Source organism: Mastomys coucha, unplaced genomic scaffold (genome assembly GCF_008632895.1).
Source record: "Mastomys coucha isolate ucsf_1 unplaced genomic scaffold, UCSF_Mcou_1 pScaffold5, whole genome shotgun sequence".
NCBI lineage: Eukaryota > Metazoa > Chordata > Mammalia > Rodentia > Muridae > Mastomys > Mastomys coucha.
The window spans coordinates 80,128,439-80,151,823 of record NW_022196911.1 but is presented as its reverse complement, the minus strand read 5'-3'; the positions used below and the strand labels follow the sequence as shown (position 1 = coordinate 80,151,823).

The window sequence follows — 23,385 nt, the reverse complement described above, 5'->3', positions numbered from 1 at the left end:
ATGCCACTAAGCCAGAAGCCCAAAGTACATGAAGATAGAGACTCTGTGTTCTAACCAACTGTGTTTTTAACAAAAAGAAGCAAATTTGCGTTTTCTCAATGCTGTTTTTGTCTGAATCAGTCTGGGAGGGTTTACCATACTCTCTGCTCTGAGCTATTCTGTTTGGAAAGCAAGCTGCCTTCAAGAAGTTATGAGATGCACTATTCCAGTCATGAGGAACAACAGGCCACCTCTGTTCCATGTTCCATGGGAAAAGTCATTATCATGCTCTTCCTTAGAATTATAAAAATGTAGCTATCTACTATGGATTTTAAACAAGTATGAAATGCTGGCTACTAGCCTCATGACAGCCCGGGACCTACTTGTCTGACATCCTAGCCAGAGCATCTTAATATCAATAAAATATCAATAATTAAACATCACAACACTTGCTTGTCTTACAATACATGTTCAACAGACACTCTTTCTGCATCAATGGATAAGTATCTCAGGCACCACTCAGCCCCACTAATTATATGTAATAATTAGTCTAGCTTACAAAATCTAAATGACCTGTTTGAAAAGGTTCATTTCTAATGCACTGGACAGCTGTTAAGCTCTCCCTAAGCAACGGTAGAACAGGGCCAGGGAGTGACTAGGGCACAACCTGGTGGCTGTGAGCCCTGACTACCACGCCTACAAAGGACTCCACTGTGTGGGCTGCTTCAGAGATGCTTCCAGCTTGAGAGATGCCTAGGAGCCATTTGACCTGGTGTGTAGGAGGGGAGTGGGGGGTGATGAGGGAGATATGCACGCTCTAGAAAGATTGTTCTCAATATATATGTGTTTTCAACACCCAAGATGCAAGGCCATTTCTTTCAGAGGCTTTGGAGAACACACAGAAAGATCATGTAAGCAGTGGCTTGCTGGATTCCATGGCTGGGCCAGGCAATTCCTGCTGTTTTGCCCTCACCTCATCCCTCCCTGATAGAGTGAACCATCTATAAGTTGCTTGAGGCAACAGAGACTTATCATATCAACACAAGATCCCATTCCATTTGGAAATCCAGAATAAGAGGAAGCAGGTAACTCTGGACAATTAGAATAAATTAGGGCACCAAGCCTTGAGGACACTACTGTGAGCCAAGCAATCCTTCCAGGATATGTCAGTATGACCAAGTCTCATGCTTTAACACACTCTCCCTCTCTCTTTCTCCCTCTTTCTCCCTCTTTCTCCCTCTCCCTCTCCCTCTCCCTCTCTCTCTCTCTCTCCCCTCTTTCTCTCTCTCCCCCCCCCCCTACTTCCTTTCTCTTTCTGAGACAAGGTCTCACCATATATTCCTGGCTAGCCTAGAAATCCATCCCTGAGTTTTGGATTAAAGGTATACCCCACCATGCCTGGCTGCTATTTAACTTCTAACATGCTTTGCCTTTGACACTAAATAAATCCTGTGACATCATAAACATTATCCCTATTTTATACATAAGGGAAAGGGGGTTCAAATAATGTGTTCAAGCAAGTAAATGTAAAACAGGAAAGCTCAGAGTTTGAGATCTCAAAACCCACTTTTTTTCCCCACAGTGTCCCATGGAAAGTCTTAACTGTGATTTCTCCTGTCGGAGTCTGCAGGCATAGAACCAATCAGCCTGTTAGAAAACCTCAAATTGTGAAGCTAGAAATCAAAACAGAAACCATCTTCATGAGGCAAACATCTGCTATGTTTGCACAACCTAATTCAACCATAGCTCCTGAAGACTTTCCTTAGGGAGCTGTGGTTACGAAGCTGCTTCTGACCACAATGAGACCAGGAGCCATAAACCCAAGAACTTCCTCCAGCAGGATTGCCCAGTAGATCCAAGCAGAATGCTAGAAATCATGAAGGTCTCTAAAGGAACAGAAGTTTCATATCACTCTTGAAAACAAAATCTCTTGGGGGAAAAAAAACAATACAAAGCATGGCTAATAAATGCCTATCACTTCATGACTTCTGCACCAGTAACTAAAACAAAGACCTAGCACTCAAAAGACTCAACCAGTCTTTGCACTTGGGGAAAGAGCACATGAAATCTGTCACTATTAGAAGACTGTGTGTGTGCCTCCATACACCAAGTGCTTCAGCCATTTCCTAACATCAGGCAGCTTCTATGGTGGCCCTGCAGAGGCAACACTACACCTTGAACACTGCAGCACTTTCTTCTCTCAAGGGCGCTGCCGATTTTATCACCCATCCTACACTAACCAGGTCCTGCTGAGCCTGCAGAACGTGGCAGGAGGTTTCAAAGTCACATGTTCTGACTTCGCAGGCTCAGTTGTCCTTCCTTTCTCTCTTTCCTGTCCTCTGGCAGGAGAGCTCATAGGGAATGCAATCTTCCGTAAACACAGGCAAAGGAAATAGTATCAACTATTGGGGATCGCTGGTATTTAATGCGCAGACAGCCTCTTGCCGAGCTGTGTGCCTGCAGTGTCTTCTGAATTCAATCCAGCCGGGAGCCTGTGCACATACAGCTCGTGCTGATGAGAGAGAGCAATGGCTGGTTTCTTTAGACATGCTGCCCCCTGGGAGGATGCCACTAAGGAGCAAGCGAGGGACCTATCTATCCACTTCATGCTTGGAGGGAAGCCATTCCTTCCCCTCATCCTTGTGCCCACCGAGGCTGTGCACGTCCATTAGTGACTAATGTGGTAGGGAGGCGTATGGGCCACACACACACACTCCATTTACCTAGCTGGCCACTCTTAACTGGAGAACAACCTCTTATTTTACACTTGCATGACTTTCAATGCCAACTTCCACTAGAAGCTGCCAGTAGCCACTGACAAAATTGTCTCACTCAATTATGATGCCAGAGACTGACCTTAACCTGAACCAAATGTCAGAGAATGTCCTACTCCCCTGCTGCACATCTGAAATATTTATCCAAGAAGCTTCCCAGTCATAAAGAAACAGGCAGACTTAACACAAAGGTGAATTTCAGAATACTCCACATCACTGGCTTTAAAACTGATGGTGAGTCTCAGCTCCTCGATGAGAAAGGTCGTTAGCAAAGACTCCAGGAAGCATTTTTGAGACTGGAGTGACCCTCTGTAGGACAAGGCCACCAGCCACTTTCCATCAATATCTGACAGTCACCAAAGATTTTGATCACACAAGTAATAAATGACAAAGTACATCTGTCTAATAGCCTGATAAAATAGGACCAGCAAAATGGCTTGGCATTTTGGTTCAGGACACTTGCTGCCAAGGCTGAAGGCCTGAGTTTGATCCCAGGAACCCACATGGTAAAAGCAAAGAATCAGGTCCTTCCAGTTGTCCTCTGACTTTTACATGTAAATTATGGCGTGCCTGCGTAGGCAGGAATACTGTCTCTCACTGGCTGTGTGTAAACAGGACAGGGTTTGGGTATTAGGCTCCTCTTTTATGCCCTGTTCCCAAAGGCCTGGAGATTCCTTGACAACCCTTGTAACTCTCAGGTAGGTGCACTGTACATGTTTGTTGGTTGGTGCCTCACATACCTTCACTGTGCCTTCCACTTCTACAAACCAGCGTCTCAACATGGCCTGGATCTGGCCATCAGTCAGCTCAGGGTTGGCATTGTGGATTTTCTTCTTGACCAGGTCTTCCAGCAAGAGGCGCCTCAGCCGCCAGTAGAAGAAGGTGCGGGATGTTTTCCAATCTAAGATATCCTAGACTCACAGAAGAGCGTAGAAGAGTTAGTCACTGCAGCACTAGCACTCAACCTGAAGGAACCCCCAATACTTCCTGACAAACCACAGAACACTGCACAGCCACTAGCCTGCCAAATGCTACCCAAGACTTCACGGTGGTTTTGAGCAAGAGACTGAATTCCCAGAGAACTAGAAAGGTAATAATCTGCCGGACAGTGGTGGCACACGCCTTTAATCCCAGCACTTGGGAGGCAGAGGCAGGCAGATTTCTGAGTTTGAAGCCAGCCTGGTTTACAGAGTGAGTTCCAGGACAACCAGGGCTACACAGAGAAACCCTGTCTCGAAGAAAAAGAAAGAAAAAAAAAGAAAAGAAAAGAAAAGAAAAAAGAAGAAAAAAAAAGAAAAAAGAAAGATAATAATCTGTTTTGAGCAATCAGCTCAACTTTCATGCAGGTCAACAGTGAATCAGCTGTCAGTATAACCTTGACATTGTAGCACTCCACAGTCTGAGGATCACATGGATTGATGTCACTTAGTAAGGCACACATGGCTCAGTTTCCTACTAGAATCCTCAGAGTGGTATCAAGATTCAAAGGAAACCTAAATCACTTTGTTTTAGATGACAGGGGACACAGAAAAGGAAAAAGATCTCTTAAACAAAACTGGAAATGGGTCGATCTGCATAAGCCCTCGAAGCTCCCTGCTTGTGCGCCTATGTCACTTATAAGGCTTTGACAAGTCAGAAATGGCAATTGTGTTACTTACGTTAATGACACCCTTCTCCTGCATCCGGCCTGGTGTGTCGTGCAAGTCAGCAAACTGCACAGCTACCTGATGGTAAATGGGAATTAGGAACTCCTCCCGCTCCTTCAACTTGCTCTCCAGCTCCTTCCGCTCAGTGGGGCTTAGCTCTGGGGTGCCTGCAATTACATAAACCTGTCTGTCACACTCAGCAGTGACCAGAAATCTTGGCATAGATGCAGCCACAGTCCTTCCCTCTAGGGCCCCACTTTCCACTGTCATCACTAAGTCTTTGATGCAGAACAGACTCTGAGATGGTAGTCCTGTCCTTACTTTGTCACAGGGAGCCCATGTGTCTTCTTTGTCCTATAGAGGTCACAAGTATGAAAGCAGTGGGGGTAACTCTGCTCTCCAGGCATCTTCTGAGCAGGTGAAGTGAGTACCCAGGTCTGGACTTCTCTCATCAGTCCAGTGCCCTAGAGCAAGGCTCCTCTATCCCCACAAGGCAAGACTGGTGCATGGACACTGTGCCCATCATTACTGACCAGCACTAGAGCAGCTGGACTTGTCCAAGTATAGTATTCTGTAGGAGAACTCCCCACACCCCCCGCCCCAAGAGCAGAGCATGGACCAGCAGCTCTGGTTTTACCATGTCCTCAACAGGTGCCTGGGAAACTGCTAAGCATCAAGTTGCAAGCTGCTGTAGTCCATACCCTCTAATGCCAGATTTGGATATGCTCAACTTCAAAGCAGTACAATTTAGTCAAGTAAAGCAGGCTCCGAGTCTTATTCCCTGGTTTCCCAAGCCCTGACCAGTGACAGGTTTCCAGGAGGGAAGAGAAGAGCAGCTGTGTGGATTGCTAAGCACACAACCAGAAGACGTTCTGTGGGCAGAGACTTTGGCTCCTCAGAGCAAGGATGAGCACCCCTCAGCAGCCAGGCTTTAGTAGAGGTGCTGCTGGGTTTGATTCCCTCCCTAATTACTTTTGGAATGGGGTCTGTAATCAATACTGAAGATCTATCTGCCTGCCAGATGTTCAGCTAGTACATCTAGCTGAAGAAACAACAGGTGACAGCCTGGTGCTGGGGACAATCTTATGTGTTCTGTCACTAGCACTGACAAATATATCAGCGCAGGTGATGGGATGCAGAAGAGAAAGCTCTGTGTCAAGCATATGCCTGTCTGGAAACAGGCCTTGTTTCTTAAGCCATTATGAATCACAAGCTTATGAACGGCCCTGGGCTGCCAAGTGAACCGTAAGTATCACACAGAAGGACAGGGATGGAACTCTAGCACCTAGCTTCATTTTATGGGACGTTTTAGATGCCCAGCTCCACATGTTTTACAGCTGTGAGAAGCAGGTCCAGTCCCATGGGTCTTGGGTGCTCACACTGAAGGCAATCACTGACCTTCTGCCTCAGGCCCCATTTAATCTTTACAACTACCTAAGGCTGTATTTTTCTTAGCACCTTACAGGTAAGGACATTGAGACACTGAGAACTTTTGTGACTTAACAAGGCCACAGAGCAAAAGAGTGACAGCCAGGACTTCTCTGAGGCTTTTGGACAGTATCACACTGCTGTTCTTACTTGGAGAAGACCAGACCTCAATAGTAGAGGACCTTTACATTTCAGAAGGCTAAGGCACAGTGGAAGACTCCTGAATGAGGAGGCACAAGTCACCTTAGTCTTACTGTGTAGCGGAGACCAGGACAGTGCTTCTCCTACTGTTTTAGCAAAAGATGTAAAAATGCAGTTTTCTGGGATGGTGGGACTGAGAAGACAGCTCAACAGGGAACTTCAAACTCTTTAAGATTCCTCTGGGTAAACAGCCAACATTGTACTTGAATGCACATGTGTGTCTATATGGGCCATACATAGTTTATTGAGCATTTATTTTGTGCCAGGCACTGCACTTGAGTTTCTCAAGATCATATATGTTGTAAATCAATACACACACACACACACACACACACACACACACACACACACACACACACTCTCACTTCAGATATAGGGCTGTACAGCTGTACAGCTGCTGCTAAGATAAATCCTCAGTGCTTTGATTACTTTCCAGGTCGCTTCATATATATTATCTCTGATCCTTATACCCACCTTTCCACCTTAGAAGCCAGAAAAAAGAGGCTCTGAAGTGTAAAGTGGCACCTGGCTGTTAAGCAATTCAGTCTGGATTTACACTCTGGATTTACAATTGTGGGTCTGGCCACACCCAAAGCCTGTGCTTGTTTTCAGTAATGGTCATGAAAGTGGCTAAGCTGATCTCCTGGCAGTAGCTGGAGAGTTGGTTCCTTGTGTTTCACAAAGTTAGGAGCAGTCTCAGCGTTTGGATGTAGCAGGAGAAGGAACGACAGGCTGAGGAGGGCTTCTGGAAATAAGCCACACTGGAGGGAAAGGGGAGGTTGGGCCAACTGCACTAGTCTAGAATTTTGAAGGAATAATGAATAATACGATGGTCCTCTTGTCTTCCCAGGAGTCAGACAATGAAGCTGTATTCCCCAAAGGCCACCTCAGAAGAGAAGAGGAACGGGGCAAGGAGAGGTGCTGACGAGTCTTAAGCGTGTAAGAGGGCCCAAGGTCTTTGCTTTGTTTCGAGGAAAGTGTCTCTAAATCTTTTATGTCCTAGGAGTGAAGGCTGCTCTCAAGTGGGTGCCGCCCTGTGCCGTGCACTAAGGGCTCCGCTCCCAGTACAGCAGAGCAGCCAGCTCCGGTAATGATTTAGGAGAGATTAACAAATATGTCAATGTCTATTTTCTGCTTAATTTAAAAGCGGCGTCTATAAAGATTTTTGACTTCTGAACCCTGTTCTCCTGAAAGAAAGAAGGTAAGAATGAGGAGGGATAAAGAGTGATTATCCTATCATTGATCGTTTGTCAGGAGCATTTCTTATTCACTGGACTATTGTAAAAAGCTAAGCTCTCGATCAATCCTGTAAGCTCCCTGTACAATTAAATATCTTGGAATGGTTTTCTTTCTTTTCTAGCCAGATTGCAGGGCCTCAGGGTTTTTAGGAAAGCGTGTGTGTGTGTGTGTGTGTGTGTGTGTGTGTGTGTGTGTGTGTGTGTTTAAGAATATGCTCTACATAGTAAAGCCATTCTTTAGAATCCTGCCTTAGGCAAAAGCTAAAGTGGGAGAAAGGTAGGCTACTCTGATGCCTTCACAAAATCAAAAGTTCCCATGAAATCCTAAAAGCCAAACCTATGGTTCAAGAATTAACATAAAGAATAAAGCACAGGTAAGCCATCACTAGCCTAGTCAAGTGTCAAGAGCTGATGTCACCGAGTGCCATGATGCTTCCATTTCCTCTAATATGTCATCCCTTAAAGGTCATGACCTCAAAGAGGAGGAGACTAAGAGTCAACAAGTAACTTGCCAAATGCTGCAGAACCAGGAGATCAGAACTGGCACTGGTGGCCTACGGAGTCCAGCCAGAGTCCTAGGAATTTAAATTTTTCTATATTCATTTGTTTTATGTATATTAGTGTTTGTATATGTATGACACATGTGCCTGTGACTACATTGGAATCTCTGGAACCGGAGTTACAGATGGTGTGAGCTGTCATGTGGATGCTGGGAACCAAACTCTAGGTCTTTAAAATATCTTAAACTGATCTACCGTATCCCAGGCCCACTGCCTGTCAGGCTGAAGCCAGGACAAACAGCCCTGGAGTAGCTGGCTTCTGCAGCAGCTGTTTAACATGGACGAGAGCCAGCCCTCCCCAGGTCAAGCAGATACAACCCAGGGAGCAGGTCTGGGGGCTAGGAGGGAGTAGAGGTTTTCGCTTTTTGTTTTTTGTTTGTTTTGTTTTGTTTTTCGAGACAGGGTTTCTCTGTGTAGCTCTGGCTGTCCTGGAACTCACTCTGTAGACCAGGCTGGCCTCGAACTCAGAAATCCGCCTGCCTCTGCCTCCCAAGTGCTGGGATTACAGGCATGTGCCACCACTGCCCGGCTGGGAGTAGGGTTTTGAAGCCTAGAACAATGACCCCAGAAAGTATACCCCTCAACTAAACTTGGCTTCTCATTTATAATCTTAATCTGGGAAGTGGGGATAAAGTTTTATATATATAAAAACATAATATTGGGGGCTGGTGAGATGGCTCAGGGGTTAAGAGCACTGACTGCTCTTCCAAAGGTCCTGAGTTCGGATCCCAGCAACTACATGGTGGCTCACAACCACCTGTAATGAGATCAGATGCCCTCTTCTGGTGCGTCTGAAGACAGCTACAGTAAATTACACTGGAGCGAGCAGGGTCGGCAAAGGTCCTGAGTTCAATTCCCAGCAGCCACACACGATAGCTCACGGCCATCTGTACAGCTACAGTGTACTCATACACATAAAATAAGAAATAAATCTTTAAAAAACAAAACGAAACAAAACATAATATTAAAGTTTTAAAAAACAAAAACACTCTTAACTGGCCTTTTAAGAGGCCTATGTAGATCTAAACCTAACTTTAACTTTTATAGACTCTTCTTTCTCTTAAAAAAAGCAGTTTGCTTTGATTGGTTAAACATAAAATATACAAGAGCTAAGAGCTGGATTACCTTCCCACAAGGCTCCTGAATGCCACAGATATTAAGCCTGTTATTGAAAAAAATCACAAAGACTGAACTATTCTTCTGATTCAAATGGAGCACCAGAAGCAGCTGTTAGAACTATGCAATCATGTTTTGTTAGAAAATTTCCCCTATGAGGATAGTAAGAAAAAAAAATCACAAAAGTATTTCTGTATTTCTATATACATAACATGTTTTTTTTTAAAATTATTATTATATGGAAGTACACTGTAGCTGTCTTTAGACACACCAGAAGAGGGCATCAGATCTCATTATAGATGGTTGTGAGCCACTATGTGGTTGCTGGGATCTGAACTCAGGACCTTCGGAAGAGTAGTCAGTGTTCTTAACCACTGAGCCATCTCACCAGCCCCAACATGTGCTTTTTATAAAAAAAGATTTTTTTATGTGCATTGGTGTTTTGCTTGCATGCATATCTGTGTAAGGGTGTTGGAGCCCCTAGAACAGGAGTTACAGACAGTTGTATGGTCCCATGTGGGTGCTGGGAATTGAAGGCAGGACCTCGGGAAGAGCAGCCAGTGCTCTTAACTGCTGAGCCATCTCTCCAGACCTAACAGTTATGCTTAAAAAAAAAAAAAAAAAAGCCACAAAAGCATTCTTGAGAAACTGTAAATTAGATCCTGTTTTAAATGCCCCAAGGGAGCTATTTAGAAGGACCCCTGCAGCGGATCTCTTGGTAAAGTACATAATCCTTTTGTAATGGGAATAATTTTTCCCAATGTATCTGTTTCTCTCCCTCACCTCCACCTCCCGAATCCTATTTTCATAGGTCTGCTTTTTTTTTTTCAAAAAGGGCCACACCTACTTAAACACAACTGCACTGCATATTGACTCCAAGTGTAATTTTCCCAAGGGATGTCTAATCCAGAAATCCCTTGCAATAGTGTGAAAAATATCTTATTCATATTTTAAACAATCCTTACAGTAAACTGAATAAAAATGAATAGTTCTCCCTTCAGTCCTGTCCCCTACCCTCACACAGACATATCCACATGAGAAAGTGAAGGAACAACACAGAATCTCCTGAATGCTAGTAGAGAGATTCCTCTCTGGCCTTTGCTGTTCTCTCCCTAAATCTGACAGGTCAGGATACATGGATCTGGGCCAGTTATAACAAGAGGGGAGGAGGGCCTTGGACATATTCTGACATCAGCTTTCAGGTGGGGAGAAGCCTGGGTTTACTTGAACAAAATCCCTGCTAAGTCCTAATTGTAAATCACAGCTTTCTGGGAGGCAGAAAGGCTGGTGCATATATATGCACACATGCATACACACATGCATACACACACAAACACACACATACACACACACACACACACACACTGGATTGGTCTGAACTCAAAGTAAAATGGCTCCTCCATAAATGCCATAGTCTCACTAGATTACAATACATCAAGCTAAGTGGGCTGAGAGTTCAAGTGAGGAGGTGTGTCTTTAGCTACCACCACGTCTTCTCAGCTTCCTTACCAAAAAGAACATTCCAAGCATTACAGGTGAGACATCACTTTTAAGGCATAAATACTGGGACATCTTTCCTAGTCTCAACCTCCTACGCAAAACCACCTCTTTCTGCTTCAGACAAGCAGCACTGGCTCTTTTAAAGTTCGTAACAGCTTGAAGAGATGGGAAAACACACCCTTCCGATAGTAACCCCTCAATCTCCATCACCCAAGAAAATCCTTTTCAGGTCATTCTTGCTGATAAAGAGGTAGCTTTGGGGAGAGGCATCTGGAAGTTTTACATGCATATCCTCAACTGCCACAATACTCCAAATGCACCAGGTACCCCAGCTTATTAGGCATATTGGATCCTAGTTAGGCCTGAAGACTGGGCGAGGGCCAGCAAGGACTGAACCTGTCAGCCATCATGGCAGTTTCATTTGGGAAGAGCTATGGAGCTATATGGCAGGCTGCCCAGCAGCCTGGGAATGAGGATCCCCATATGGCTCCTTTGCCCAGGTGCTCACTGTACTGAGGGAGAGGGACACCTGGGTACTAATAATTGCTTTGTATTTGGGCTCAATAGTTCCTTCTCCATCTAAAGTGATTTGACATTTCTCTCAGGTAAAGATCCATAGGAAGACCTCAGCTCACAACACAGGAGAGGTGGGGCTAGCCCAGCACTCCTCTCCCCCGCTACTCTCCTGCTGTCTTCTGAGAGGCAGTACTAGGATGACACTGAGACACAGACGGGCCTTGGAGGACCCGGACTCTGTTTCCAGAGAAGGATTTTGATTTCCTTAAGCCCCAAATGGAAAATGTAATCCTCCCTTCAATGACTACCGAGGCTTGCTGCATCTGAGAACACAGAGTCAGAACTGGCTCAGTGATGGAACATCCTGCCATCTGAACTTACTATTAAGGGCAATTATTTCATTTCAAACAGAAATCAGCATATACTGTTATTACTGTAGATCTGCAAACCTTCTCTTCCAAACCAGCCATAGAAAATGGCAAACACTCACTTAAGAATGTAAGTTCCTGGTTTCAGTCCTTAGCTCTTTCCCTTGATGTACCTATCAAATACAGTTCGGAAGAGATGAAGTAAACCATTCAGAAATTATTATTTATATCCTTAGCGAGTAAATTGTAATTTTGTGCAGCCAATCAGTTTGCACAGGTCTGTTTAGGTGCTCTGTGGGTGTTCCCCAGTACAGAGGCTGCCGTGGAAAGAGATCAGAAACACAAGATAACACCACTCTTATAGGCTTTTGCCTAAATCAAATTTTCTCTGTGTAGCTGGTTTTAGCTCACAATGCGAAAGAATCCCTGTTAGACCAGGCTCAGTATTCAGCGTAGGGACTGAGAATTCTACTCTGTGCTCTCATGTACATTTACTGTTTGTCTTGGAAGCCTTGTTTAATCTTCATTCTTGCTTCAATTTTTCAATCTAGACAATGAGGTAATTTTTTAACCTACTTTGTAAAAGGCATTTGGTAGTGTTTGGTTGTGGGCATTGTGAAAGAAGCCAGAGGACACTGTACCTCTCCCCAGACTGGGTTTATATGATGCTGTAGCTCATCCAAGCCAATCTGCTGCATCATAACTATATTTGAGTAGTCTCTGAGAGACTGCAAATACCTGTAAGTAATATACCTTACAGTTATTTCTAATCCACGTCTACTCATGTTTCCAAGATGCCTGGAGTCAGAGATTGCTTCAGATTTAGCAGACCATGGATTCATCCATCCACCTATTCATTCATTCATTCATTCATTCATTCATTGAGACAGGGTTTCTCTGGGTAGCTCTGGTGATCCTGGAACCTACTCTGTAGACCAGGCTGCCCTTGAATTTGGGGATCTGCTTGCCTCTGCCTCCTGAGTGCTGGGTATAGATTCTTTTTTGAGTGCCATTATTTGGTCAAGGCTAAATAAATATGATTTTCCTTAGCATGAATAGGAAATTGATAATGAGATAGCTCATAACAAATGATTAAGTGGCCATCACTTGGAGATCTTTCCCTTCCCACCGTACATGTTCCTACAGTTGAAGGTGCTAGGTAGGGCTGGGGGTAATACCACTCCTGTGAAGAGAAGGATGCTCTGGCCCCACACCCCTCACCACCCAGATTTGTTTGATTCTGCAAACAGATGTGGAGAGGATCTCTCCTTCTACCATCCTGTTACTCACAAGGATGATAACAGCCATTGGGGGGTTAAAAAGAGGCAGTGAACCCCCAGTTAATGAGTAGGAATTCAGCAGGCAGTGCAAGATAAATGGGGCTCTCTCTGCTTCTGCTAGAGTCAGCATGAACTGCGGCCCTGCGGCTTGTTTGTGGCAAATGGAGTGCGCGAAATATCAAAGGGCAGTGATCCAGAAGAAGACCGACTTTGACAAATTTTAAATTGGCCAGAAAGAAAACCAGAAGAAAAAAAAAAAGAAAAAAAAAAGAGGAAAAAAATAAATGAAAGAAAATTAGGCAATTGTTTGTGTCCTACAGTTGTGGCATTGCTGCCTTTGTACAGAATTATTGGTAAAAACAGCAGTGACCGTCACTGGATGCTGGAGCAATTATGAACCACCTAAGTGAGATGCTTATCAGCAACTGAAGCTTTTAGAGCTTCCTGTGTACAGTTGTAAGTAACTTGCTCTTGGGCTGCAGTCACTTTAATTAAAGTGTATGAGGTTGGTCAGAGGTAATTATCCTGTTTGGAAAAGAAAGGAAAAATCACCTCAACAAATCTGGTGTAGTAGATTTCAGAACAACTCCTGCCAGCTTCCCTTTGTATGTGCATTTTCCCCAGAAAGGGTCAGGCTGCAGCTGGGTTAGTTTTTGGTTGCTGTTAGCTGACAGCTAACAATGGGGCACAAACAGGGATTATTGTGGCTCAAGTCACCACTTGGCAAGCAACCTAGGCCAGACTTCACCTGCTCAGACTCCATGCTACACATGCTCAGGAGAGCTTTTCTGATCCTACAAGCTGAAGATAATAGAACCCAAAAATCAGTACTTTATTAAACCGTTCCTTAGAGCATAAATGAGCTAGCATCTTTCTGCTCTCCCCATTCACTAGGTTGTACTGCCTTTTAAGCTTAATCTATTCCTTTAGAAAAACAAAACCACAGTAAAACAAAACAAAACAAAACAAATCCTAAACAATCTTTACTGCATAGCCAGTGGCTCAATGGGAGAAGACTGCTCAGTGTTTTAAAGAAATCAGAGCCATCACAGGGCTCTTGAAGTTTAGCCTCATGCTCTAATCACAAGTGCCTTCCAAGAGCTCTGAGCCCAACAAGCAACAGGGCACTGGCTGGACGCATGGCATGCACATGCTCTCGGTACAGCTGCTGCAGCCGCTGTTTGGAGGCATAGAGTGCACAATCTTTACTGCCATTTTCTGTAGCATACTAATCCCAAGAACCCTGGGTAGAGACCAGCTTTTCTATAAAGTGACACTGATTCACACCCCCCTAGACATGAGACAGGCTGTCCAAAGAGACAGCAGAAATAAAAAACATTTAAGTCACAGACATTCTCTACCTGATTAGCCTGCCTTCCAAAGCAACTTCTAGCTAATGATAGTCTACGAGAACATCATCCCAGTAAGTGGGCTATTTGCCCTTTAAGGAAAATCATGTGACTTTTCTTTTCAGTGCCCACCTTCTATCCTATCACACTATTTCATTCTACCAGGGTTCTTACCATACAGAGGACGGTAAATAAAGATCATCGTGAATTTGATCACATGCTTCAGTGCCTCCTCCCCTGACCTACGAATGCACTCATTACAAATCAGCTGAATGGCTCATTGATTTGCCAGGACAAGCAGACGTACCCAATCGCTCAGCCAAGCGGATGTAGACTGGGTCTACCCGACGCATGGTTTTCACCAGATCCTTTTTGCGGAATTTGATTTCTACTGTCCCTTCTGGTTCCAGAACGGATCCCCTGGATGCAAGAAAGAAAAACAAAACAGTGAACTTTTGAGGAAAGAAGACACAGAATTAGGCCAGCTACAATTTGTAGAACAGGAAATAGGTTCATTACTGTTTTGGTCACCCGTGGTTCCCAGAAGTTACTCCTGGGAAAAAAGCAGGCACCTAAGATGTATCAAAGTGAGGGATAAGAGAGGGCTGGCATAAAGCAGCTAAAGTAATTCTCATTACCACACCAGTAGACTTCCATCTCAAAGAGAGGATACAGATTCCACTGCTGACCGCTGCTAAAGGTGACAGGCAGCACATTTTTGTTTTCCAGAAAAACACAACAAAAACAAAAAATCCCAAAAGGTAGGCACCCTGGTAGAGAAACCACTTCCAGTACTTGGGTTGTACAAGTGGGTGTGTGTGTATAGGGTAGGGAGTAGTGTTGGTAATAACTGTCCTGTGCCACACCTGTTAACATACTTCTGGAACCACACATACTAGGCCAGGCTGAGAGGCATTAGATAGATATTTCTCTTCTTTCTTTCTTCCTTCCTTTTTTTTTTTTTTTTTTTTTTTTTTGGTTTTTTGAGACAGGGTTTCTCTGTATAGCTCTGGCTGTCCTGGAACTCACTCTGTAGACCAGGTTGGCCTTGAACTCAGAAATCTGCCTGGCTCTGCCTCCCAACTGCTGGGATTAAAGGCATGTGCCACTGAAGATAGATATTTCTTAATGGACTTTAAAAAAGTATTTACGGAAGGGTTTCTGGTGTCAGAATATTGTTAACATTCACTGCAAGAAATCCCAAGGCCTTCACTTTGCTAACTTCCATAGCACTAGGCAGGATGCTGTAGCTGCCTCTCTGATCTAGTATCAGGGCACAGCTCAAGGCTTAAAAATAAGAGACTTGTTGGTGTAGAACGTCAGCTTTTCAAAAGTAAAACTACTGTACTTTCTGTCCTAAATAGCTCTTGGAGTAGAAAGCTAAAATTTGGGGAGATAGAGGTGGGCGTTCCAATAAAATGGTGAGATGTAGTAATGCAGATGGCCAATGATGCTGATGGTTTCAGGAAAGCAGGGCAAACCCACGTGAGAATGTTTGGCTTAATTTGTTTACTTTCAAGAGCTACTTTCTTACAGATCTGTGCTTCTCTGCAGTTTTTTTCTTTTTTTGGCGGTGGGGTGGTGGGAGTGGGGTAGTTTACATATGTAGTTCTTTAGCCTCTTAGAATGTCAGAGTAAAGCCCCTGCACTCCAACAGAAGGGGACAGCTTTGGTCTAGAGTCACAGAGTGTGGGTGAGCTCATTAACAGGAGAGACAATCCCAGAAGAGCAAAGACTGCTCCAAATTTATCTACCATTAGTAGATTAAACTCCATAACTAGGCTAGAGAGATGGCTCAGTGGTTAAGAATGCTTGCTGCTCTTCCAGAGAACCTGTATTTGATTCCCAGCATCCATAGTGGCTTACAATTGCCTAACTCTAGTTTTGGGGATCTGACACCCTCTTCTGACCTCTACAGATAACCCCCACACATGGCATACACGCTCATAGACACATGCATATACATATAGATAAAAACAAATCTTAATAAAGACACACGCATGCATGCACACATACACACATACCCTTAAAAGTTCTGGTTACATTTGAGTCTTCCTTTAAGCTCTTTTTTGCCCCCAAAAGAGATTGTTAAGAGCCTTATCCAAATAGAGAATGGGAAGGGAGAATCTTTCTGAGTTTGGAAGAAGATTTTGCAGTAAAGTAATCTAGGATGGGAACTAGACTGAGAAAACCTGACTCTAGCCTGGTTTCTTTCTTGTGCCAGCAGACACTACTTAGAAAGCCTATTTTCCTCACCCTGGAGTCTTTTAGGAATAGACAAATTAAAACGAAGTTGTCATGACTATAATGTTCTGGAAGGTAGGGGCAGCAACAGCTAAAGGGTCCCTGAAGGCATGGAATGCAATAAAGAAGGCATGATACCTGCTTTCTCGGTCAGCGTACATCTCCATGTGTCGAGGGTTGATGGTAGGGTCGATCACAACCCAAGAACCACCCCGAAGCTCAGCCTGGGGGGGAATGTAAACCATAACAGGCTGCGAACATTCTCGCAAGCCATCCACAATGTAAGCGCCAAACTTGAGCACTTGGTCATACATATCTAAGGAGAATGAAACAAATTAGATACAATCAAACTTCTCCTCAAAGCAGAGCTTTCATGTTATGGGACATGCAGAAAACAGACTTTTTGTCTCCATGAGGAGGCTGCTCATGGGAGAAGTGACAGGTCTTAGGGGTCCAGCCACCATAGGTCCTATGGCCATCCCAAAGGCTATAGTGACTGAAACCTCCACCTGTGTCCCACTCAAGATTTCAGAGGAGCTTCAAAAGCACAGGACAGAAATGCAATCTTTCACAACACACAGTATGCAAAACCCACGATTAAATATCCATTTTATATCATCCCTGCATTTCGGTATTCAGGTTTCACCACATTAATTCATACTTGCTCTACAAACGTTAAGTATTTTTCATGTCAATATGTAATCTCTCTCACTACATTAAGTTTTCTGAAGGATGGGACTATTCCAGCTTCTTTCAATTCCTTTCACGATTCTTAGCATACAATGAGCTCTTAAAATATGCAGCTAATGGCAATGGATCTTGAAAAAAGAAAGCTTCCTTAAAAACTGGAGCCAGGAGTGGTAAGACAAACCTATAATCCCATAATTCCCTATACTTGGGAGGTTGAGGCAGGAGAATGGTGGTAAATTATGAAGCCAGCCTGGACCACAGGGTGAGTTCCAGATCAACCTGAGCAACTTAGTGAGACCTTATTTCAAAATAAGATAAAAACTGTAGACTATTCATCCCTGTACACACAAAGGCTTGCCCAGTACTGAAACACACTCAGTGCTCAAGGTCAGCAGGTAATGAGTGAATAAGCATACATACTTTTGGAAGAATATAAGAAAAATTATTTAATAATTGAATTTTTAATAAGATATCAGTGAAAAAAATATTTATGCACACTCATATATGAAATCTCACACAGCCATACTCTTTTCATTCTGTCAAAGAATACTCTGTAGTTCCCTATGCCAGGAGCAGCTTGCAGACAGACATCTTGGTCCGCAGATGAGAGAGTCCTGGGACAGTCGTTCACATCCCAATGCTTTATGGGCTGCTTCCCATTTCCCAGCTCCATAAGGTTTGAACACTGCTAGTTTAGGGTTCTGAGTCCAGACATTTAGTGAGCACTTCACTGCAGACACAAAGGATCCTTCCTAAACAGCAAGTAACGATTCAACTGGGTTCAAAGTCTCCTATCCAGAGAAGATCTCAATTTGGAATAAATCAATTCTGGAAATCCAAGGCAAAGAAGCATTTTTCAGGAAGTTAAGAGCAAACCAAATAGAAACTGCTTTCATTGTAGTTACGGGCAAATTCATCTGCCATGGTCTCCAGAGTAAATACGGCTCTATATTCAGAGCATCAGTGAGCATAGTTTACTGTGAGGCACCTGCCTTTGACCACTGCTCTGACCTGGCTTATCTGTGAGGACTTCAGAAATTCCAAGTTGCCCCAGGATACATTTTCTGTTCTATGTGGAATATATGTGGTCATATACTCTGTATATATGATCAGAGTGAAGACATTTATTTCTTTGGGTGGAAAGCAAAGACCAAAAAAAAATTTACTGCTAATTGCACAACTGCTGTATGAAGAGCAGGAATAAAGGACTTTAAGCGCTTTACGCTAATTCTGTGCTTATGAAAATAATTGCTCAGTTCAAATTATTTTAACTAAATTAATTCTTTAGTGGATATTTCAACTAGTGCTACATAATAAAATAATTGTGTAATTAGCGGTACATTTTTCAGTACTGCCAAGAGTACAATTTCAGAACAAGTAGCAGGAAGGAGTGACCTCTTGCTATGTGCACAGAGGAGAAATGGAAGAGTAGATTAAAAGATGAAAATAAACCAAAAGACAGAACAAAAGTCATATGCCTTGAAAACAAATGAAGTTACCGGTAAACAAAGACAAGGGTTACAGCTGTTTTTGCTCATTTTTATTTGTTAAAGTGTATTTCTATCAAAATCTATCCCTGTGCTATCCATCTGATTAACAGCCAAGTCTCCAAAGGGCAAGACTTTTCTTATATTTTCATTCACTAAATAAAAAAATCAGCTGAGCAAATTCCAGCACTCTCTAGGTAAAGGCAGGCAGATCTCTGTAAGTTCCAGAATAGCCAGGGCTGCGCAAAGAAACAGTATCTCAGAAACAAAACAAAACAAAACAAAACAAAACAAAACAAAACAAAGCACAGCTTAACTTCACACTATATGGAAGTTAGAATGAAACAGTGAAAAATTTCATTTTAGTGAAAAGGACTTTGATTCTTCCTTTTCAATCACGACTGCACACACACACACACACACACACACACACACACACACACACACACACGTGTCCTGGGTACATTACTGCACAGAAGGAATCATGATTGCACATACATACATACACTTGTATGCCCAGGTAAAAACACACAATATTAATAATCAGAATATTTATATTTTTCCTTTATCCATGTTAAAGCTAAGCAGTAGGATGCGTAGTTAAGTAAGAGTAAATGGCAGAAATGATATTCAAATGAAGTTTTACTTCTGAGATAGGGTTTCACTATGTAGCCCAGACTGGCCTTGAACTTACAATCCTCCTGTCTGCCTCCTGATTGCTGAGATTACGAGCATGTATTAGCGTGCCCAGCTTGAAACTTATGACTTTAGAGTTACTAGTTTACTATCTTACTTGACTCATCCTTAACTGTTTGGAAAGAGCGTGAGGCTTGAGAGGAATCTCTAACATCTAATGGCTGACTACACTAAAACCAGAAGAGACTTGAGTGATTGAACCTATCTAAATGTGGCCTGGATTTCCTTTATGTTCAGAGATGTCAGGAACTGTATTGATGGCACTAGCAGTTATGTGAGGGACTTGGATCTAGCTGCCAAACAAATATCTTCAAGCTCTAAATCTGACAAAGGAAAGGGACTTTAGGCTTCTTTAAAGCTGCCATGCTTGGAGCTAAAATCACACTTCTATCTCCCCTGGAACACCAACAGACATATACTGTAACTGTCAAAACACCCCCAAACAGGCTATTCAAATATAAACACATAGCAAATTCTACAATTACTATACTAATACTGAATCACAAGTTTCGCCAAATCAAGTATTTTGAAACAATGATCTGACATACAAATGTCTGAAACCCTTCCACATTTTAAGAAATAAAGACTTAGCTAAGGACATTAGTAGAGGGGTCTCTAAGGGTTTATGGTAAATCAGTCTAGGGAAATTTAAAGCCACATATTTGCTTGCTGTTCTGGTGCCTGAGAAATGCAACTGGACTGGAAACGGAAATATTGATCCGCTCTTCACTGGAGAGGAAGGGGCTTTCCAGCATCCTGGGAAAGTACATCTGCATGAAGAGCAGGAATTTCACCCAGCAGCCAGTATCAACTCTGCCTGGGGCCTTTATTGTTATACAACATGGATAAGCTGTGGCAACCACATGTACCAACAAGGGAGTAGGGTGTGGAAGTATTTCCGCACCGCCCCACACAAGTAAACTGGGACAGATCTTATTGGCTTAGCAAGATTATGTTAGGCACTGAGGTAAACATTAGGCGTACACAAGCTGCATACATGTAATATCTCTCATGAGTTCATTACAGCCGGTGGACATTCTATTTCAACATCCAAGTAATCAGAGACTTTAAAATAGACTTTCATTCCAGTTAAAGTTTTCAATAAATGTGGTTTTTTATTGTTATTTATAACCTGTCCTAGGAAAAATAATAAGTCTAACATGAAAAGCCAACTGAGAGTGACCCTGTAGCCCCAGCAGTGAGGCGGCTTAATATCACTGGGATTTGCATCCTATCACACTATTCACGCTGAGCCTGGGACCCTGGTGCTAATTTCTAGTAAATTTCACGCTTGATGTCTCCCTGTTGTGGGTCATTGCCGGTTCGTCTAAATAAACTGCTTCCAAATGGCTCTTCCATCTAAATATTCAGCCAGTTTTTATAATTTAATTTTGCATTATGCTGAATAGCCTTCCGGCCAGATAGAGCTCATTGGAAAAAAAGCACCAATACCATCTTGACAAGCTTTTATTTATTTATTTATATTTTTTACTGCTCGAATTAGACCTCCTAGGCCGACTAGTAAAGAGTTTTTTTTCTCCCTCCACTAATGTCAATTTTCAGCATAGCAAGAGCTGTCTCTAATCTTTTCCTACTCATTACACACAATTTTGGAGTCATTTTACCCACAGTGCAGTCGGCTCCTGGCTGTGTGTTTGTGTGCACTGAGGGATGGCATAATTGTTTATTTTCCCTCCCTGCATAATCCCCAGCCAGTATTGAAACCAAAACTGCAAACATCTCCCCAAGGGATGTGGAGAATGACAAGAGGCTCTCAGTTTAGGTCCTCTTCCATGAGATAATATGTGGGAAGGAAGCATCCTGACCTGTATGTACACATGAGAGTGTTCTCCCCTCCTGTGCTCACACAGACCTCCGTCTCGTCTAAGCCTCTGTGTCTTGAGTGATATGTAAATGAATGCCATCACACCTAAGCTGAGGAGAAAGAACTGTGCTCTGGACTATATTTGGCCAATGACTCATTTCCAATCTGGGACAGGAATTATTTTAGTGAGCAGAGATTAAGTTGAATGATAAAGTTTGAGATAGAAGTAATACTAATAATTGGTAAGCCGCTCTATCAAGATAGTTAACCAATATATTGTACAAGTAGAAATGGTTAAAATGAGGGCTATGTATCTTTTATCACAATTAAAAAATAACTTTTTTTGAGACAAGGAATTATTATATACATCAGGCTAATTTTGAATTTGCTCTAATGTTCAGGAAAAAAATAAAACAAAACTCATTTCTGAGCTCTAGCTATTTGTTCCTACAATAACCACAGGCATTTTGGACAGAAGGGAAAGCAGACAAACGATACATCTTTTCAGGATATCCAAGGGTGTTGGTTCTGGTCCTGGACTTGGTTAGTGCTCTAGATAGAGATGGCCAGGTAGGAGGATTCAGAGTGTTAATGCCCTCAGCGAGCAAATCTGAGAATGTTAGATCTCAAACTCACTTAGAGGATAGAACTGACCCCTCAAATGCATTGTGGTATGCATGCACCCCTACACACACAGACAGACAGACAGACAGACACACACACACACACACACACACACACACACACACACACACACACACACACATACACACACACACACACACACACACATTCACAGACACACACACTTTAAATAAGAAAGAGGGATCTACACTCTTCTTTGAACTCGGTCACTTTTTTAAGCTACTCACTAAGGAGATTTCCTTAGGCCAAACCTTAATGCATGTACACTGCACACAGAAATTTGACGTGTCTCTTAGAGAGGCTTGTGATTACAGAAGACAGCATGATCGCAGGTAGTTTAGTTTCTAGTGCACAGATTCAATAACCCGTCCACATTACACTGAGAACAGGTATGACTATGTAGTCCAGGTTGGCCTCAAACTCACATCAATCCTACTGCCTCAGCCTCCCAAGTGCTAGAATTACAAAATGTTATACTAGTCTTGCCTTCAATGAATATTAATTCTGTACTTAATATTTCAGGGTTTAGCAATCAATAAAAGGGATTGATGAAAAAACAGGCAGCAGAATTGAAGCCAGCAGAGAATATCAGGTTACCTGGAACTGGAGTTACAAATGTTTGTGAGCCACTATGTGGGTACTGGGAACTAAACCCAGGTTCAATGCAAGAGAAATAAATGCTCTAATTGCTTAGCCATCTTTTAGAAGAAGTGGCAACTCTGACCTTTAGGAAGACAGGCTAGGCAGGGTGATTCCCTGTGGGTGTGTCAAACAGACGGCATTCTTAGTGCCCTGCAGTCATAAGGAGCATCATTGAGCCCTCAGGTCTCAGCATAAAATGAATAGAAGGGAGTGGGAGCAAAACGAGAGCCAATATGAATGAACCCCATGGTATGAACAAGAGTGTTAATAGCCCTCTCCAGCCTAGCTTCCATGTGGTATCTTCTCTTGAACCCCCTGGTATTTTGCTTATATATTACAGTTTTATCACATTTCCCAAAGAACATTTTTCTTGACTCCTTGAGGCACTGTCTGTCTCTGACATCTTTGTTTCTTCAGAGACACTTAATAAAGGTGCGTGTAGGAACTCAGTAAAACTGTATACAACTGACCTGAACCATGGTGGCTCACAAACATGTGTAACTCCAGTCCCAGGGAATCTGGTGTTCTCTACTGGCTTCAGCAGGCACCAGGCATACATATGATGCACATAAATACATGGAGGCAAAACACCCAGATACATAGAAAAAATAGTTTTTAAAAAGTACATAAGCATTAAGCTGTAATGTACAGTCAAAGCCTTCTCCAGGAAAAGTGGTATGTCTCTAATAAAAATGGTCTTTTTGATGATTGCAAAAACAGTAACAGCAAGAACAAAACAAAACAGAACAGTAACAGCTTTTCATTTTCTCAGTGAGGCCTGGCATTGGCAAACACTGTGAATGCATCTCACACACGGACAGTGACCTACAAAGGGGAGCTCTCCCAGGCTGTCCCTCCCTCAGAAAGCAGAGGAGATCCTGTTCTAAGATTTGCATAGGCTCTCTATGGAGGGCTCATCATTTCTACAATCTCAGCAATCTCAATCACTTCCGTGTGTCAGTTCCTTTCATTTCCCCATCTATTCCTTCAGAATTCTGAGGTGAATGAGGAATGGAGCCATCGGCATACTCTCATAGCCTGTAGGTGCAGATGCTGGCCTTTGCACAGCTGTGGGTGTCTAGCCTTAGATGAGGTAATCATGTTTGGCTCTCCCTGGACTGCCCACAGTGGCTCTGTTCATGGAGAATTTTTAGTTAATAGTGACACTGGCTGCCTACTCACTAGGAAATTCCCATGGCAT

General features: G+C 43.1%; 1 protein-coding gene across 6 annotated transcripts in view; it reads right to left on the bottom strand.

Annotated features, from left to right (window-relative positions):
• Acaca (acetyl-CoA carboxylase alpha) overlaps window positions 1-23,385 on the bottom strand; it is a 268,630-nt gene that overhangs the window by 5,746 nt on the left and 239,499 nt on the right. For all 6 annotated transcript variants that reach the window (XM_031350925.1, XM_031350927.1, XM_031350930.1 and 3 more), the window contains 4 exons: window positions 16,338-16,515; window positions 14,263-14,375; window positions 4,412-4,566; window positions 3,494-3,664 (listed from right to left, as the gene is read on the bottom strand). In XM_031350925.1, the coding sequence (XP_031206785.1) occupies window positions 3,494-3,664; window positions 4,412-4,566; window positions 14,263-14,375; window positions 16,338-16,515 (617 nt within the window). The remainder of the gene's footprint in view (window positions 1-3,493; window positions 3,665-4,411; window positions 4,567-14,262; window positions 14,376-16,337; window positions 16,516-23,385) is intronic.